The 19,631-nt window shown below is 41.6% G+C and overlaps 1 protein-coding gene across 1 annotated transcript; it reads left to right on the top strand.

Moving 5' to 3' along the window:
- The first annotated feature begins 3,778 nt into the window (after positions 1-3,778).
- Positions 3,779-18,378, top strand: PRSS35 (serine protease 35). Its single transcript, XM_046005849.1, has 2 exons — positions 3,779-3,889; positions 15,729-18,378. Exon 2 carries the CDS (start codon positions 15,735-15,737, stop codon positions 16,971-16,973), a length of 1,239 nt encoding a protein of 412 aa, XP_045861805.1. The 5' UTR covers positions 3,779-3,889; positions 15,729-15,734; the 3' UTR covers positions 16,974-18,378.
- Positions 18,379-19,631: the final 1,253 nt, after the last annotated feature.

The raw sequence follows: 19,631 nt of genomic DNA, 5'->3' as shown, positions 1-19,631 counted from the left end.
AATCATTGTACACAAATCAGTTGCATTTCTATACACTCACAAAGTATCTGAAAACAAACAATTTCATTTGTAATAACAAAAACAATAAAACACTTAGGTATGAATGTAACCAACCAAGTGAAATACCGATACACCAAAACCTGTAAAACACCGAGGAGAGAAACTGAAGGCAAAAATAAATGGAATGATATCTTGTGTTCATGTATCAGAAGAGTAAATATTGTTAAAATGTCTGTAGTACCTAAAGGCATCTACAGATTCAATGTAGTCCCTATGATGTTTTCGGTGCCATTTTTCACAGAGATAGAAAAAGAATTCTGAAATTCTTATGAAACCACAAAAAAATCCAAATAGCCAAAGCAATCTGGAGAAAGAACAAGGTTGGAGATACCACACTTCCTGATTTCAAACTATAGTTCAAAGCTACAGTAACTATATAGGATGGTACTGGCACAAAAACAGACACATTTATCAATGGAACAGAACTGAGAGCCCAGAAATAAACCCACATATACATAGTCAACCAGTATTCGACAAGGAAGCCAAGAATACCCAAGAAAGGATGGTCTTTTCAAACAATGGTGTTAGGAAAACTGGATATCCACATACAAAAGAATAAAATTAGACTTGACTCTTAAACCACACACAAAAATTAACACAAAATGGGGTAAGGACTTTAAAGTAGGCTTTGAAACCATAAAAATCCTAGAAGAAAACACATGGGAAAAGCTCCTTGTCATTGGTCTTGGCGACAATTTTTTGGATTTGACACCAGAAGTACAAGAATAAAAGTAAAAATAAGTAAGTGGAACAACATCCAACTAAATGCTTCTGCACAGCAAGGGACACTATCAACAGAAAAAAAAAAGACAACCTATTGAATGGGAGAAAATATTTGCAAGCCATGTACCTGATAAGGGGTTAATATCCACAAATATAGGGAGCTCATACAGCCCAATAACAAAGAATCCCAAATAATCTGATTGAAAAATGGGTAGAGGACTTTCATGGACATTTTCCCAAAGCAGATACACAAATTGTAGCTGAAAATGAACTCAATATCATCATCATCATTATTATTATTATTTATTTATTAAAGCTGCAACAAAATAATGTCAACTCACACCCATTGGAATGGCTGTTATCAAAATGATATACGATAACAAATGCTGGGGGAGGATGTGGAGAAAAGGGAACCCTGGTTCACTGATGGTAGGAATGGAAATTGGTGTCGCGACTCAGGAAAACGGTATGGAAATCCCTCAAAAAATTAAAAATAGAGCTCCCCTATGATCCATCAACTCCGCTCTGGGTATATATGTAAAGATGAAATCACAATTTCAGAGAGATGATCTGCACCTCCATATTCATTGCAGTATTATTCGCAGTAGCCAAGACATGGAAGCAACCTAAGTATCTTTGACAGGTAAATGGATAAATAAAAGTCATATATCTATCTATCTATACAATAATTATATATTTATATATTTAATGGAATATTATCCAGCTGTAAAAAAGAAACCCTGCCATTTGAGGCAACATGGATAGACTTGAGAGCTCTGGAATCTAAAAACATTGAATTCACAGAAATGGAGTAGAATGGAATATTTGCCAAAGGCTGAGGGGTGGGGGCATTGGGGAGATGTTGGTCAAAAGGTATAAACTCTTCAGTTATAAGATGGTTAAGTTTCAGGGATCTAGTGGACAGCACAGTGACTAAACAATATTGTAATTCTGAAAGTTGCTATGAGAATAAAGATTTAATGTTCGCACATTAACAACTTAAAAATGACAGTGAGGTGAGGTTAAGGATGTGTTAACTACCTTATTGTGGTAAACACTTTGGAAGGCATGTGTGTAAAAAATCATCACACTGGGGACGCCTGGGTGGCTCAGTTGGTTGAGCAGCTGCCTTCGGCTCGGGTCATGGTCTCGGTGTCCTGGGATCGAGTCCCACGTCGGGCTCCTTGCTCGGTGGGGAGCCTGCTTCTCCCTCTGACTCTGCCTGCCACTCTGTCTGCCTGTGATCCCTCTCTCTCTCTCTGACAAAAAAAAAAAAAAAAAAAAAAAAAAATCTTAAAAAAAAATCATCACACTATTTGCCTTAAACGTACACAGTGTTGTTGTCACTTATATCTCAGTAAACCTGAGCTGGGGGGTGGGAGTGGTCAGGGTGGAAGGTTCAGGATGGGGGCCCTGAAAATGTGAGAGTTCTTGGAGTCAGTTTCGTTTGGGGCAATGACTGAATTAAAGAACTCAGTCCTGGGCCTGCACTAAATCCTCCTGGATTTATGCAGCATTAAAGTCCCCTAATGTCTGAGAAGTGAAGACTCTAGGACCCCCCTCCCCCCAACAACAACCTAAGCTCAACCTTCTTGATGCTTTGTTGAAGAAAACGAGGCCCAGGGCCCAGGATTTTAGTGCCAGATGAGACTTCCACTCTGAGTTCCAGGCTTTCTCTAGGACTCCCCCATGCTCAGTTTCACTGGCAAACATTTTTAGTTGACTACATACTCGACACCTATTATATGCCAGGTTCTGTGGCAGAGGGTGGGGATTCAAAGATGCCTATGAAGGTTATGACCTAATTCGTGAGACAGAGAGCTTCAGAACTAATTATTTTATACCAGATAAAAAGTATTAATAGATTTTAATTACACGGGTTAGTGTATATGTGAAAATGCTAATTGAAAAAAACAGGAAAATTATATGAGTGCGTGTGTGTGTGAAATACATATATATATTCTGATCTCATTTTGTTAAAAAAAATACACAGAGACTCCCGAAAGGCAACAACCCACTAATGAGCGAAGTGTTATGGAATATGCGAAGACCTTGCGATATAAATACTTGTGCACTTCTTTGTTCTCCCCACTTGGAGGGCCAGGACCCAGTTTATGGGTGCATCTTGCGCAGACCTTAGTAGATTTGGAATCAGTGAGACTGCCTTCCCCAGGTGGTCCGCACTCCAGAGAGGCATGTCTGCCAAGGAGGAGAAGAAGAGCGTGAGAAAGGACGAGGTTAGCACGCCGGGAGGACAGAGGTGGCGAGAATCAGAAAACTCTTGGAGAAGCCAATGGGATTCTGGACAGAGGGAAACTGACGCTCTCCCCCTAGCGGCCGCACAGGACGCTGGGCAGGAGCCCGCAGCCCGGCCTGGCGCGGGTGCCTGCGGCCACCTGAGGTTACACGCAGACCTCACCCAGACCACTGCCCCGCGTGGGATCTGCCCCGTGCGGGGATACGCGCCAGGAAGCGAGATCCCCGGGAGAGACGGCTTGGGGTGGGGCTGGGGAAACAGCTCTGGTTCTTCGGGATGGCTGGGGTGTAGACGGAGAGGCGGGGTAGTGAGACTGAATGAACAACTCCCACACACTCCCCACACCCTTCCTCCCCAACTTTCAAGTCTCTTCTCGAGACCGCGTGCGAGGGATGTCCACCCTCGGGGGACAGCCATCTCTTGGGAACCGACTCACGCATTTTTCCTAGTGCTCCGTTCTTCGCTCTGGGGACAGAGATGCTGGGGTGAGAGGTGGTGGCCCGTCTGCTCCGCGCGTCCAAGGAACCCCCCTCCTTTGGCCCAGCCCGGCGTCCGGGTTCCTTCTCCCTCCCTCTTTCCCTGCCTCTCCCCTAGCCCACCTCCTCCCCTCCTTTGCCTCCCCGCTGCGTCCGCCCGGCGTCATCGCCCCCTTTCCCCTCCCATCTGCCGGCCCGCGCACAGCTCGCCTCGGCCCTCCGCCGCAGTCTCCGCCACGAGCTGCTGGCGGTGCGGGCGGGTCCGCAAGGCTCGTGGCAGCAGCCCCCGGCCGCCCTGGCCAGCGCTCTGATCGCCTGGGGGGAGCCTTAATTCGAGGTGGGCAGCGCCCCGAGCACCGACTAAGCTTCGCAGGTAAGGACGGAGCCACCCCCGCAGACAGGGCAAAACCCAAGATTCTGGACGTTTCCCTGAGAAAGGCAGACCCACCCGAGGAGAGCTTCTTTGAAGGGCTCCAAAGACAGGGATCGAACTTAGCACTTCAAGTCCTCCAAGATACTACTCTCCCAATAGGCAACTCTGGGTGCCGCCCTCCGCACAGTTGAATATTAACAGTAACAGTGTTTGCATTGGACCCTAAATGGAATTCTTTCTTATAAGCAGTACCAGAGAGGGGACCCTCTTTATTTTTAAGATTATTAACAGATGCTGTTGAAAAAGGTGTAAAGCCATTCTTGGAAAGTCTTCTCCGGTTGAAAGCCTCTTTGGCAGGGTTACTATGAAAGCGAGGAATCTCTCTCTGACTTTCTGTCCCTCTGTCTGTCTTTCATCAGCTTGGCTGCACAGGTCAGCAAAAGGAGCAATGAAAAACATTTTTGAAATGAAATGGAAAAGTCTTGCACTTGCTTTAAAATTCAAGTAAGGGGGGATAGACAAAGCAAGATTGGCAAAATATTGGTAATTGTTGGAGCTGGGTGATGGGCGTATGGTGTTATATTTTTTCCTCTTTTTTTTTTTAACTTTTCCCTCTACTTCTGTGTAGTTGGGAAATTTTCCACAATTAAAGTTTTTGAAAAGTTGTAGGAACACTGCCACCAGCTTCCTTTGGCCTTCTTACGCTGTCACTGACTTGAAAAGGGGCTGCTTGTCCTATCTAGTTATCCCTCCCCTTTTATTAACCCTTCTCACTTCTAAAATTAATTCTCATTTTATCCCAGTACATTTGTCTCTACAGAATACTCTAAAAGTCATAGAATCTTGGAGAATTATGCTTAGAATCTGGTTTATAATTTAGAAGGGAGAATATCCAAGTTCCAGCCAAGTAAGACATCTAGCCTTGAAAGTAGAGGCCAAGTATACGGAATTTTATTTTTACTAGGAGATATTAGAGAAGCCCCTTTAGTGTGAGAGGAGCTTGAGCATGGACACTCTGCCCACTTTTCTTGCACACAACTCAGAAACCTGTACACTCTTACGATTCTTTTTCATGTTTTTAAATATGAGGTTTTTAGCTTAGTGCTTGACAGATGGGATGTGCTGCTCATTATATGTTAAAATAAGCTATTGCTAATGTGAGTTAATTTTCCCCATCAAGTCAATTATTTATCTTTCTCTGCCCGGTGCTCAAATATCCGAGGCCAGCATATTGCATTTTAACAGTAGGATCAGACTCGGAATTCTGGAGGCTGAAGCCCCCTCAGCTGGCATTGAGTTAACTTTGAAATGAGAAATCTGAGCCGAGTGGTTGGGAAACAGCAAAGCCAAATTCCTGGTATAAAAGTTATTTTCTCACTCCGCTTAACCCCCATTTTCCATCCAAATCTTCAAATAGGTTAAACTGACATGCGACTAGCCAACAACTTCGTGATCCTTAAGATGCTTTAAAGCCTGCAGAGTAGCAAAACTCATACATTTACATGTATTTTTTGCTCTGAAAGGCCAACTCACAAGATACAAACAAAGTCAGGAGCCATATGCTGTGGGCTTCCTATCTCCTATCTTCCTATCTCCGTGTATGAGCTAGCCCCCAGAGGGTTCCCTTGGGAACCCAAAGTTGATTTGCACACAGCATATCCATTCCATAAATTGAAATGTCCATGTCTTGGAAAAATAGCTAAAAAACAAAAGGGGGTTTATTTTTTATTGTGATGAGAAACAGAAGTTGTGGGTCCTGTAAAAGAATCAACTCTGTAACTTTACCATCTTCCTGCCCTCAAGGACTGCCAAATTTTTAAAGCAGACATTACTTTGTCTCCATCCCCGAAACTAAACTTGAAAATAGTGCTATGTTATGGTATTTTGAGCAGAAATTGGCACACTGTCAATGAACTTTCTTGCTATTTCTTTTCACCATTGAGTCATGGAGAGCTTATCCTTTGGTGATGGATTATATAAAGTATTTGATAAACATATGTGAAATAGTTGGCAAGTTGAAGATTTTTCTTTGTGTTGAAATGACATGCAGCACATTTTCAGAGGCTGTTTAGCAGTGCTGTAGGTCAGAGTGGAAAGGTGTTGGCATTGGGATGGTTTTAGGAAAGCCCACCTGCCAGAAAATTGTCTGGCTGTAGACAGCACCATCAGCCCTCAGTTCATCAGGATAGGCTCTGTGGCTTGTAGATGGGTTTTCTAAATGTGATAAATTCCATATGTGACAACCATTTAGTATATTGTTAGCCAATTGGACTTATTCCCCTGCTGAGTCCTACATGCATTCAAAATAAATTCTGTATCACAGCTCAGTGAATGTAAACAATTTAAATGCAGGGCTTTAGATTGGCCTTCCGCAGGCTAATGGTGCCATCTAGTGGTGGCAGTGCGAACAGGAGGAAAGTTCTTATCCCGGGGAGGGGAGCAGTGATTTTCTCAAGGATCCCTCAGGACTAAGTTAGGTGTTTTCTAATTGGTGGTTTAGCTTGAGACTTTAGAGCTGAGTGGTATCTTAGAAGTGCTCTCCTCCAGCTCAGCAGGTCGGGAGGATTATCACAGAGGTTCTCAAACAAGGAAAGAAACTTTGAAATGGTGCATAACATAGTAAGGACTCAGTATGCATTTGTCGAACAAACAAATTTATCTACCCATTCCAATTCTTGTCTCTCTCTACCACGGCCACCAAAAAGTTTTAACACGCTTTTCTATTTTTAGATGGAAAACTGCATGGCGGTATAATTTTCCTTAACATGAAAATTTTCATTTATGTCTAAGCCTCTGAACCAAACTGTGTTTCCCACTTGATGTCACTCCCTACTTATTCTTTGTAAAGATCCAGGAGAGGCAGTTGCAAAAACTAGACTCCTATCTTTTTATCTACTGCTGCTGTAAAAATGATAAAAAAAAAAAAAAGTAGAGATTTAAAACACATCATCTTACGGTTCTGGAGGTCAGAAGTGTCAAGAGAGTCCACGGGGTTGCATTCCTTCTGGGAATTCAAGGAGAGATATTTGTTCCCTTGCTCTCTGCCGGTGCTAGAGGCCGCCCACACTGACCCTCCTCCCTATAAGGATCCCGGTGATTCCTTGGGCCTCACATGGATAATCCCAGCTCATCTCACGTAAGAAAGCTTCAGGCAGTCACAGGCGCAGTCTCACTAACCCTAGAAGGAACACATTCACAGGTGCTGTGGACTCAGGTATACGGCTCTCTTCAGGAGCCATTTCTGGGCATACTGCAGTGAGGTGCAGGGCCATCAGGGATATAGGAGATCCCTTGTAAATATCTGCCTATGTTTTGGTTCCTGTGGGTTGGCATTCATAGTTATTGCTGCCATTGTGGATGCTTGCTGTGCTTGGGCATTCGGCTTGTATACAGCATAGCAGTTTCTCACAAAAAGACTCTCAAATCTCATTCCTGTTTAAACAATGTAGGAACTAATATTGGGAGAGTTTAAATAACCTTTCTGAAAATCATACTGCTCTCAAAGCATACTGCTCTCAAAGCCTGCAGAATCCCTGAAACACCTTACATCACCGATTACTAATTACTGTTACTTTCTCATCACTAATGCTAGGTGAGGGCCTCGAGTGGACTGAGAAATAGACTTTTTAAGATACCCCTGCTCCAGGTTTGTGAGAGTGACTATTAAAGCTTTTCCAAGTGTTCTCGACAACCTAAGCCACGCGATGCCCGCCTTACGCCTGCTTCCTCTCCCTGCTCATGCTCCTCCCCCGGTGCTGCAGCCCTTTTGCCTAAACCAGCCCTTCGGCCTGCCGTGATTGAGAATGCCTGGCCCAGGCCACTGTGTCTACCCATTGTGTGTCCATCTTTCCCGGGCAGGTGGAGGCTGAAGGAGGGGGAGGAGCGAGGACGGCCGTGCGTGTTTCCGCATGTTTGTGGCATGTGACTGGAGACAGTGCTGTTGGGAGGGGCAGCTGGCTGGAGACGTGCACAGCTACAGAAAGCACAGGCATGTTGTCAAAAGCGGCTGTGCAGTCGTTTCTGTGTCCTAACAAAAACACGAGGTAGAAGGCAGTGTTAGCCCTCCAAGGTCATTGATCTGAGCAGTCCCTGACCCCCACCACTCCTGGACAATGTGTAACAGGTTCATGCAAATTTATGTCCTTTGGCAGCACTGTATTCACATGAACGTGGACAATGGTGATACATAACACAGACTAGGTACAAAGACAGCCATGAGTAAGGGCAAGTCGATTACCTGGTGAGGGAGAGTAGCTTCATGCAAATTCTTTTTTTTTTTACTTTTTTTTCCTCCTCCTTTATTGAAGTATGATTGACAAAATATGTATATTTAAGGTGTACATCATGTTTATATATATAAACATTGTAAATATTTAAATACATATGTGTAAATATATATACGTGTGTGTACACATATATATATATATATATGTTGTGAATGATGACTACAACCAAGATAATTAACATATCTATCATCCTACTTAGTGCAGATTCTTGATGGTAAGTCCATATTCTTGTTTTCAGATACAGGAAAAGTAATTCATTTGAAATATTTAATATGGTGAGTAATCATTTAATCTTTCATTAGTCTGCCTGTCCTACTTCAGTTAAACGATTCACTTCTCAGGGTAAAAAAACCCCCAAAACAGGAGAGATACCGAGTCTTACAATAGAATTATGTCGTGCCATAGTAAAATTCTATACACTCTAGATAGACTCATTCAAAAACTTAGGTGTTTATTTTGCTGTAAACCACTCTCTTGGCATAATTATTTTGACATTGACTCTGTTTCTTTTCAGGCTGAGGGTCTGAGGCTGTTCTAGAATTCCTAATATAGGTCCAGGTTATAAGTAAGACACAGGAAACGCAATTTGAGTGTTCTGTGGCTGGGTAATGTTTAATCACACTTAAGTTTAATAGCTCTGAGAAAAATATATTGTAAAGCCACAGATATTCACAGACATGAGTAATTAGGAAAGCATTCATTTGGGAAGTTTCTAAAATGTAGCTGTCCTTGAGCAAAAAGCCTAACAAAACAAAGAAAAAGGGAGTTAGAGGGTGTGTCTGAAACTATCCTGAAATCAAAATATTTGGTTGTTTAGTTTTAGAAAGCTGAGTACTATAGCTTTGACTTAAGTAATAAACTATTTTAAAGTGATATTAATTCACCCATTAAGGTAGAATAATAATTATAAAATCACCTATTACTGACTGCTTACTATGCTCTGGACTCAGAGATAATACTCTGGATACATTATTTTACTTAATCCCCACGGTTATATTCTGAAGTAGAGATTACTAGACTCCCGGCTTTGCAGATGAGGATGCTGAAACCAAAGTTAACGAATTGCCCAAATTCATGTGCCTGAGAAGTGGTAAAGCTGAGACTTAGCCCAAGTGTTCTACTCCCTGGTCAATACACGTAACCATTACCTGGTTCAGAGGCTCCTGTATTTTAAATACTAACACAGTCACACCTCTAAGAAAGAATAAGCAAACAATGGGGCACCTGGGTGGCTCAGTGGGTTAAACCTCTGCCTTCCGCTCAGGTCATGGTTCCGGAGTCCTGGGATAGAGCTCCGCATCGGGCTCTCTGCTCTCTCTCTCTCTCTACTTCCCTTCCTCTCTCCCTGCCTACCTCTCTGTCTACTTGTGATCTCTGTCTGTCAAATAAATAAAATCTTAAAAAAAAAAAAGAAAAAGAATAAGCAAACAGCGATAGGAAGTTGTCTCTTGTAGATCAGTGTGGTTGTTTCTATTAACATAGACCAAGTACGAAGGTGGAATAATGGCTGCTCCATTGGTAAGACTTCATCTACAAAAATTCTGATTCTCCTTCTTCCACTCTGCTTGTCTCCCTGAGCCAACCCATAATCAGCTGTGTATGCTGACTCACGGTGGAGACCCATGACTGCAACCTCACTTTTGTTAACCAAAATTGGAATTTGAAGCCCCGAATCCAAGGCATCTGGAAAACGACAGTCAAGGTCACAATTATAATGGAAAACAGGAAAAAGGAGGGTGAAGGAAGACATGGGACTTTAAAGCTTTCAAAATGTTAGGGCTGCCCCGCCAGTGGGGACTGTGTCTCTTTAGATCAATGAGCTGGTGCCTTTTAGATGATGGGCCCGTGGAGATGTGTGCAGTGAACTGTGGGCCGCTCTATCAGTAAGAGCTATCATTTACCTTATGCTGACCGTTAACCACAAGGCAAACTTAGATTTTCCAAAAGCAAGTGTCCTTAAACGTTTGTCCAATTTTAAATTATAGGCCAAATTAGACAGGCTAACTAGATTCATGTCCTCTTATTACTGTGATTCTGAGGTCCTTATAAAGCGCTGCCCTTCCCATGCCCAAGGATAGATGTGGGCATCGCCTTTTTTCCTGTGGTGCATTGCTCCCTCAGAGGGCACCAGACGGGGCTGGGAAACCCAAGCTCATGCCTGATTTGTAGCATCAGATGTTGGAAGCATTATCTACAAGCCTACTGAATGTTTTTTAGTTGAGGTATGGCGGACATGCCATGTTGCATTAGTTTCTAGCGTAGAACCGTGATTTGGCAATTCTGTCAGCTCTGCTGGGCTCTTCACAGTGGAGCCACCATGGGTCACCATACAACGCTATTGTAATACCATTGCCTGGACTCCCTTGGCTGTACCTTTTATTCCCAAGACTTATTCCATAACTGGAAGCCCGTAGCTCCCACTCCCTTCACCCATTTTGCTCATTCTCCCCCCTCCCCCCAGCCTACTGAGTTCCAATCTTTGTGGATGTATTATTAACTTAGTTATATAAAAGTATGTTTTTTCTTTATTAATGGCTGAATCATTTGATAGTAACAATTGCTAACACAGTAAAAGAGCGAAGTTTAGAGTAAATGTGTTTTGTACACGAAGAGGAAGCAGAGGTCATCCTGGAGAAACTGCCTTCTAGGGTGTGGTTGGGGAGGCTGCCCCAGGGCCTTTACTGCTACTGTGGTTCTCAGACTTTACTGAATATCTGAATCACCTGGAGAGCTGGTTAAAACATGGGTAGCTGAGAACCCCACCTTTCTTCCTCCTCTCCCCCTCATTATGGAGGGTTTTGTAAAGGAGCTCTGGGTTCAACTCTAAGAATTAGCATTTTTAACAAGATCCCAGATGAAGCTGACATTGTTGATCTGGAAGGGCAATCGGGGTATCCTTTGATAAAGAGAGTTTATTTTGCCATACACAGGTATGGAATTTTATTAACAAACTATAACATTCTTTTGAGTTGTTCATGTTTCATTTAGAGTCCAAAGGCAGGAAAAACAACAAGAACAACAACAAGAACAACAAAAACCAATGTCCCATCTCAAAGCAGGCAGGAGTCAGTCCCCATTCCTCACAGGAGGGTCTGCATTTTCATTCTATGCAGGCCTTCCAGTAATTAGATGAGGCCCACCCACATTCAGGAGCGAAGTCTGCGTCATACCATCTACCGATTTAAACGCTGCTGTCTTTCAGAAACACCCTCACAGATGCACCCAGGATAACGTTAGTCTCTGGGTAATAATGTACTCTCTGGCCTAGTCAAGTTGACACATAAAATTAACCATGACATGGGGCTTTCTTCAAAGTCTGCCTAGAGAATTATGGCACAGAGCCCGTGTTTTATTTGGGAAAGAGTAGGGAAACTTCTATATTTGAGATTCATGTTCCAATTCAGTGATTTGTGTAGCAAAAGATCATCTTGTCGGTTGCCATTTAATATTTGCATTCTGCCTTTCTAATCCCTTTTTAAAAAAAAAAAGATTTTATTTATTTATTTGACAGAGAGAGATCACAAGTAGGCAGAGAGGCAGGCGGGGGTGGGGGGAACCAGGCTCCCCGCTGAGCAGAGAGCCCCATGTGGGGCTGGATCCCAAGACCCTCGGCTCATGACCTGAGCTGAAGGCAAGGGCTTTAACCCACTGAGCCACCCAGGCGCCCCTGCCTTTCTAATCCCTAATTAGCTTTAGTTGTAAGGCCAAATTAAATAGCAGTGATAAAAAAAATAAAACCTAATCGGGGAAACCGTATCACAGGATCATGATTTAGATGTCCTCTGTTTGGCCTAGGAATGCCTTTCCCACACCAATTACTCCATGGATCATTAGTATCAAGGGTTGAAACGTATAGAGTGATTCTTTGCATTTCTCAACATGGCTATTTGGCTGACTTTCAGTCTTTGGTGTATTTTTTTTTTTTTTTAAGATTTATCCATTTGAGAGCAAGAGAGAGCTTGTACATGTGTGTGAGTTGGGGGGGGGGTGTTGGGCAGAGGAAGAGGGAGAGGGAGAGGAACAGGTCCCCATTGAGCAGTGAACCCACTGCAGAGCTCGATCCCAGGTCCCCTGAAATCACAGCCCTACGCTGGAATGAAGAGCCAGTTGTCCACCCCTGACTGAGCCACCCAGGTGCCCTTCGTTGCTGTCTTCTTCGTTGTGGTCTTCATCATCTTCTTCTTTTTTTAAAGATTTTGTGTATTTGAGAGAGAGAGCACAAGCAGGAGACAGGGCACAGAGGGAGAGGGAGAAACAGACTCCCTAGCCATCCCAGGACCCCGAGATCATGACCTGAACCAAGGACAGATGCTTAACCCACTGAGCCACCTGGCTACCCTCTATGGTGTGTTCTTATATTAGTTCACAGCTGTTGGCATAAAGGAATAAATGAAAAAAGTCAATTTTTAAACATTGTGTCATCCACACAAAAAATTTTTCTTGATTGAAATTTTGCTAAGAATCAGTAGGTAATATAAAATACACATACACGTTTTTAAAAATAATCTATTTCGCTCTATTGTTAGGCAAAGAGGCAGCAAATAACTCTGATTTTAGCTTTCTTTCTTTCTTTTTTTTTAGACAAAGACACAATATTTCTTCTTGGGAACTACCCACTAAAACATGATTTCAAGGCCTCAGTAGAGTTACTGAGTTGTTAGCCTTTTGACTCCAATTCAATGAAATAAAATTGATGAAACAGTCATTGTGAAAATTGCATTGGAGATAACAAAAGAAAATACTAGCTGGTTCAACAAAATCACTGCCAATATACTTAGTACTTCATATAAAGTGACATTTGCCATGGTGATGATTAGAAAATATTGGGACATGAGTGTGGATTTTTTTCTGAATAATATTCTTTATTAATTTTTTTTATGATATCCATCATTCTGTAGGGAAGAATGCCCTGTCTCCAAAGTAAAACAAATTATAAGCTATTCAGCAAACAAGACAGTCTAATATTAACCAGAATCACCACTGCTCTGTGTGCAAGTATGAGTAGATAAAAAATGGAAATTGCAAAACTTCTGTGTAATTTTGCTGATGCAAATCACGGTAAAGTTTAAACGTGATGATATAAATTTGTAATGTCATGTTTCAGTGAAGATATCATGTTTAAACAATAAAGTGGTTCATGTAGCATATGTTTTTGTTTTATCAGAAGAATGCCATTAGTGTTGTTAACAAACTTCTCTACTTGTGTATGGGCCAAATGAACTCTGTTGTGTCAAGAGGTGTCCATATTCGGGTATCTGGGTTTCTCAGGTAAGTGGCTGCCTTCAGCCCAGGTCATGATATCAGGGTCTTGGGATCGAGCCCACGGTGGGCTCCCTGCTCAGCGGAGAGCCTGCTTCTCCCTCTGCCCCTCACCCTGCTCATGCTCTCTCTCACTGTCTCTCTCTCAAGTAAATAAATAAAATCTTAAAAGAGAGAGAGAGCGAGATGCCCATATTCAGCTCTGCCTCAGAGATAACTTTTGCTTGTCATGACAGAGTTCCATATCTTTTGCTGGGTCGTGGACCTTTCCTAACATTTCTCGTTAGCTTTTGTTCCATGCCAAAACCCAAACCAAAAACCAACCTTCTCAGAAAGCATCAAGATAAAAGCATTGTAGGAATAATCAAACCTGGAATTGTCTCAACTGTCTATAAAATGAATAGCATATGCTAAGCCTTGATATTTTAACTATTTGTTTAAAATGACTCAGAGCATATAGCTCACAAATAGTAGTGACCTGAAGTTCAAAATTGCTCTAAAGACACGAGCAGACACTTCTCCAAAGAAGACATACCAATGGCTAGCAGACACATGAAATGTTCAGCATCGTTAGCCATCAGGGAGATTAAAATCAAAACCACATTGAGATACCATCTTACACCAGTTAGAATAGCCAAAATTAACAAGATAGGAAACAACAAATGTTGGAGAGGATGTGGAGAAAGGGGAACCCTCTTACACTGTTGGTGGGAATGCAAGTTGGTGCAGCCACTTTGGAAAACAGTGTGGAGATTCCATAAGAAATTAAAATTAGAGCTACCCTACTACCCTGCAGTTGCACTACTGGGTATTTACCCCAAAGATACAGATGTAGTGAAAAGAAGAGCCATCTGTACCCCAATGTGCATAACAGCAATGGCCATAGTTGCCAAACTGTGGAAAGAACAAAGATGCCCTTTAGCAGACGAATGGGATAAAGAAGATATGGTCCATATATACAATGGAGAATTATGCCTCCATCAGAAAGGATGAATACCCAACTTTTGTATCAACATGGATGGGACTGGAGGAGATTATGCTGAGCGAAATAAGTCAAGCAGAGAGAGTCAATATCATATGGTTTCACTTACTTGTGGAGTTTAAGGAATAACATAGAGGACATTTGGAGAAGGAGAAGAGAAGTGAGTTGGGGGAAATCAGAGGGGGAGACAAACCATGAGAGACTGTGGACTCTGAGAAACAAACTGAGGGTTTTGGGGGGGGGTGGAGGGTTGGGTGAGCCTGGTGGTGGATATTAAGGAGGGCACATATTGCATGGAGCACTGGGTGTGGTGCATAAACAGTGAATTCTGGAACACTGAAGAGAAATAAAATAAAATAAAATAAAATGGAAAAAAAGACCAAAGAATGCTCCCACTGTCCCCTACCCACACAAAGCAGAAACTGGCAAACACCAATTCTATGAAATAGCTTTACATACCAGTGAGCCTAGAGAAGCAGGAAAAGAGGGCAAGAAGATGTAAACAATAGAAGGGATATTATATAATGTATCAAACACTGGCAACTAAAAAATATTGAACAAGGCATTGTTCTTCGATGATGAGACTAATGATGAAAGGGACTCTATTTAATCAGGATCATGTTCTCCCAAGTGGCAAATTCAGAACCACAGCCTTAAATTCCTACAACTAATTTTAGTCTGAAGTTCTACTGTAAGGCACTTCTTGTATGTTGCTTTGCTTAGATGGCACAACTTGGTTTTCAGAAAAGTGCATGGTACGTCACACCACTGGTCAGCTTGTCTGCAAACCATGGTTTAAGGAAATTCACTGTATTATAATGAACATTTTCGGAGCTCTGTGCTAGGCATTTATGCTCTAGTGATGAGGAATTTGTAATTGTTGCTCTTGAAGAGGTAAGAGCAGGGGAAAATTCTGGATATCTGCTGCCATCTTTGTTTCTAAATCACCTGGAAATGTGTTTGTAGGAGACCTAGGAAGAGAGAGTGGTTCAGGCAATAGGGGACCCCAGTTCACCACCCCATATTACCTTCCCATGTGTTGGGCCGTCTGGGGAGGTAGACGTAGATGTGGCACGTGGGGGTGGGGGAAGGTGGGTTAGAGTTTGTAGAAGGAAGATTGGGTGACATGCAATTTACTAATTTTGGAAGTCTGTGTGAGCCTGCTTAGCAGGGTGTTTATCTAATCTCAGTAAAATCTAATAACTCCCAGTTGTGATGGTACATTAGGGACTCAAGGCCTAAATGAAATGGGTAAGTAACATATTTAAAAAGACGACATTATAAAGCTTCTCTTTCTTTTTCTATCTTTAAGGACAAAATGGAAGGTATGCTATTTTGCTGGATATTTCTCACCCTTGGGTGGACCCTCATTGATGGATCTGAAATGGAACAGGATTTTGTGTGGCACTTGAGCAAAGTACCTCGGGTGATCAGTGAAAGAACCTTCCATCTCACCAGCCCCACCTTTGAGGCAGATGCTAAGATGGTGCTCAGTAGAGTGTGTGGTATTGAATGCCGGAAAGAACTCCCAGCTCCCAGCCTTTCTGATCTGGAAGATTCTCTTTCCTATGAGACTGTCTTTGAGAATGGCACCCGAACCTTGACCAGAGTGAAAGTTCAAGACGTGGTCCTTGAGCCCACTCAGAATATCAGCAGGAAAGGGGCATCTGTTAGGAGGAAGAGACAGGTGTATGGCACAGACAGCAGATTCAGCATCTTGGACAAAAAGTTCTTAACCAATTTCCCTTTCAGCACAGCTGTGAAGCTCTCCACGGGCTGCAGTGGCATTCTCATTTCCCCCAGCCACGTTCTAACGGCTGCCCATTGTGTGCATGATGGAAAGGACTACATCAAAGGGAGTAAAAAGCTAAGGGTAGGATTGTTGAAGATGAGAAATAAGGGTGGTGGCAAGAAGCGGAGGGGTTCTAAGAGGAGCAGGAGAGAAGCCGATGGTGGTGACCAGCGAGAGGGTACCAGAGACAATCTGGAGAGAACCAAGGCTGGAAGAAGAAGAAAGGAATCTCGTCGGGGTCGGAGAGTTGCTGAGGGGAGGCCTTCCTTCCAGTGGACCCGAGTCAAGAATACCCATATTCCCAAAGGCTGGGCCCGAGGAGGGAAGGGGGACGCGGCTCTGGACTATGACTATGCTCTCTTGGAGTTGAAGCGTGCTCACAAGAAGAAATATATGGAACTAGGAATCAGTCCGACCATCAAGAAGGTGCCTGGGGGAATGATCCATTTCTCAGGATTTGATCATGATAGGGCCGATCAGTTAGTCTACCGGTTTTGTAGTGTGTCCGACGAATCCAATGATCTCCTCTACCAATACTGCGACGCTGAGTCGGGCTCCACTGGTTCCGGGGTCTACCTGCGTCTGAAAGAGCCAGACAAAAAGAATTGGAAGCGCAAAATCATCGCAGTCTATTCGGGCCACCAATGGGTGGATGTCCACGGCGTGCAGAAGGATTACAATGTGGCCGTGCGCATCACTCCCCTCAAGTACGCCCAGATCTGCCTCTGGATTCATGGAGATAACGCCAAGTGTGCGTACGGCTAACAGAAATCTGCATCGAGTCAATGGATCATATAAGTCGCAGAGCACACCAGCTATGTTTATGGTAGCAAGATCACTTCCTAGGTCATGCCTGGACTTGAACCCTATCAACATTTTTATAAATTTAGCTTTTCAAAATTAGAAGATTTTCATATGTTTAAAAAATACTTAGGTATAAATAACTGAAACTAGAGGGGCACCTCAATGTCAAGTATATATTCTTCTTTACATGGTGATAAGTATCATTTGGGGGAAGTCTTTTATTTCTTTCTGCCTTCTTAAGATTAGATACTTTAAAAACTTCAGACTGGTACCATAAATAATATGTGATTTCTTAATGGACTTTTTCTCAGGGTCCTACTGTATCAAGAATCTAATAGGGTGCTTGCTAGTTGCATATTAAATGTGAAACTGCGTATACAGGCACAGACGGTAACATGATTAGAGTCAGGGTAAAGACAATAACTTACAACAGCCTGTCTTACTTGGAGATGGACCCATTCAGCTCAAGCCCTCTGTGTTTATATAGTGTTTTCTGTTGGGTCTCAGAAACTTTGGTTTAGTTGTTGTTGTTGTTTTTAAGAATTACAAGATCCAGCAAGCTTTATAAACAAAGCTAGTGACTAATTTACTGCTTTAAAAAATATCAACTGAAGTGTGTATTATCTAAAAATGGGAAAAATACTTTGTTCTAGGACATGAATCTAGTTTAAAAATAGGGAAGATCTTGAGTTTTAATGCTCAAAATATGGACTTTTCATGAAGGCAGAGGGAAGATAGTTCACAAGTTACAAATGGTCATATTTTGAAAGCCTTGTCATTTAGCACTAGTCTTCTCTGTTTGAGGTGTTAAGAGTTTAAGGTCCAAGAATTTTAGTCTTTCTCAAAAGAGAGAGCCTTTCCCCCCTTGATAGATTTCAGCATTCTTAATGGGGCGATTGCTCTGACTAGGAGTTTTAGATAAATCCCTAAAAATGAATAGTACACATACAATTTTTAAAAGAAGGTTCTGATTCTTCTCACCACAGGCCAAGGCTGTATACTCGCTCAGGCCATCATGACGGCCCCAGAAGAGAGAAGGCAGTGGCTGTGTTCAGGCAAACCACAGTCGTTACTCACAGCTTTCTTGAATGACAGATATTTTTTGAATGGTTGTAAAAGTGGATTTGTTCAGGCCATTATGTCTAAAGGGTTTTAGTGATTTGCAATTGAGTGCATCATAAAATTCAGGAATTGCAAGTCTAATTTCTGGTCTGCTATTTTTGGCAGTTTCTAGGGCACATATTCTTCTCACCTAAGTCACTGATTCTGTCAGAGTTCAAATTTATTTTACTTGTTATTTTTTTTTTAAGAGCATGGGGAGTTATACCCTTGATTAGTATGCAAAAGAATATTTGACTATTTTATGATAAAAGGTGATTTTGTAAATCTTGTCCAAAATAGCTGGAATTCAATACGAGTATACATTCTTTTATAGTGTGAATCTGTTTAAAAATCATTCAATAAAAATTAAAATAAATCAATCAATCGTAATTCTTACTCTATCCACATATATGTTTTATATACAGGGTTTTAGCAAATATTAAATTAACTGTGTCATTTACTAAAAAAATGATTTTATTTAATTCTAACTGCATTTCACTAAGCAGTATTTTGTCATCAGTGCAAGTGGGATAGGGCTATTGACGCAAAAATTTTGATCACATCTTTTCTGGGGAAACATCTATATGATCACTGCAACTGAAAGTGCGTTGACATGAATTCTGCACACTTACATTATGGCAAATGCACACATACAATCTTCATCTTAGACCCTCAGAAAATAATTCTTGGGATTTGCATAAGTTCAGAATAACTTAGGGTGCTTGGTGTTAATAGCTTGGAGCCTACGCTTAAATTCTGAATACATATGATTTCCTTAAAATCATTGTGCTTTCTGAAAATATAAAATTTAACCTATTTTATTTGCAGGGGTTTATTTTATTTTGTCATTCTCTCTTCTTTTCCAAGTGAATCATGAATCTTATGTGACCTATTTAGGACCACCAAAGTATACATACCTCACTCAGAAAGTTTTACTTTGCATACTTTTTCTGTTACACTTCTCAGATCTGAAATAGAAATTGACTTCACGTAGCTAAAGAAATACACTCATGCTCATGATGTCCTTTGGGTATGAAGGTCTATAGTGAGTTTCTGCTGAAGAAACTTATCAGTGATTTGAATTTAAATAACTATAGTATTTATAGAACAACTGAAACTTAAAATGTGTGATTTTTTTAGGCAAATAATGTATTTCATTTTATATGTTTTTTTTTTTCTTGCACAAATGGATAAATGTGTGGGCAGAAGAGACAAGATTTTTTTTTTTTTTGATGTGCTTATTTAAATCCCGAATGTTCTTTTTGAAAAAAAGATTTAAATGCATATGTGGCCAGGATCAGAGTTCCAGACAAATCATTAGCTTTTTTATTTGTAGATCAAAGGATACTTTGAAATTATTTTTTCATAGAAAGAATCTCAGGATTAAAAGAAACCATAACGATCATTTAGCTTAACTCCAAAACTTAGATTTTTAACTTCCCTCCATCACATTTCCTTCAAGTGGTTGTCCAGTAATAAAAACTTCACTGCTTAAATATTGATTAGTTATTAAAATTA

This window comes from Meles meles, chromosome 5, assembly GCF_922984935.1.
Source record: "Meles meles chromosome 5, mMelMel3.1 paternal haplotype, whole genome shotgun sequence".
Taxonomy (NCBI): Eukaryota; Metazoa; Chordata; class Mammalia; order Carnivora; family Mustelidae; genus Meles; species Meles meles.
Note: the sequence above shows the minus strand (reverse complement) of the source record. Positions and strands in the feature narration are given on the sequence as shown.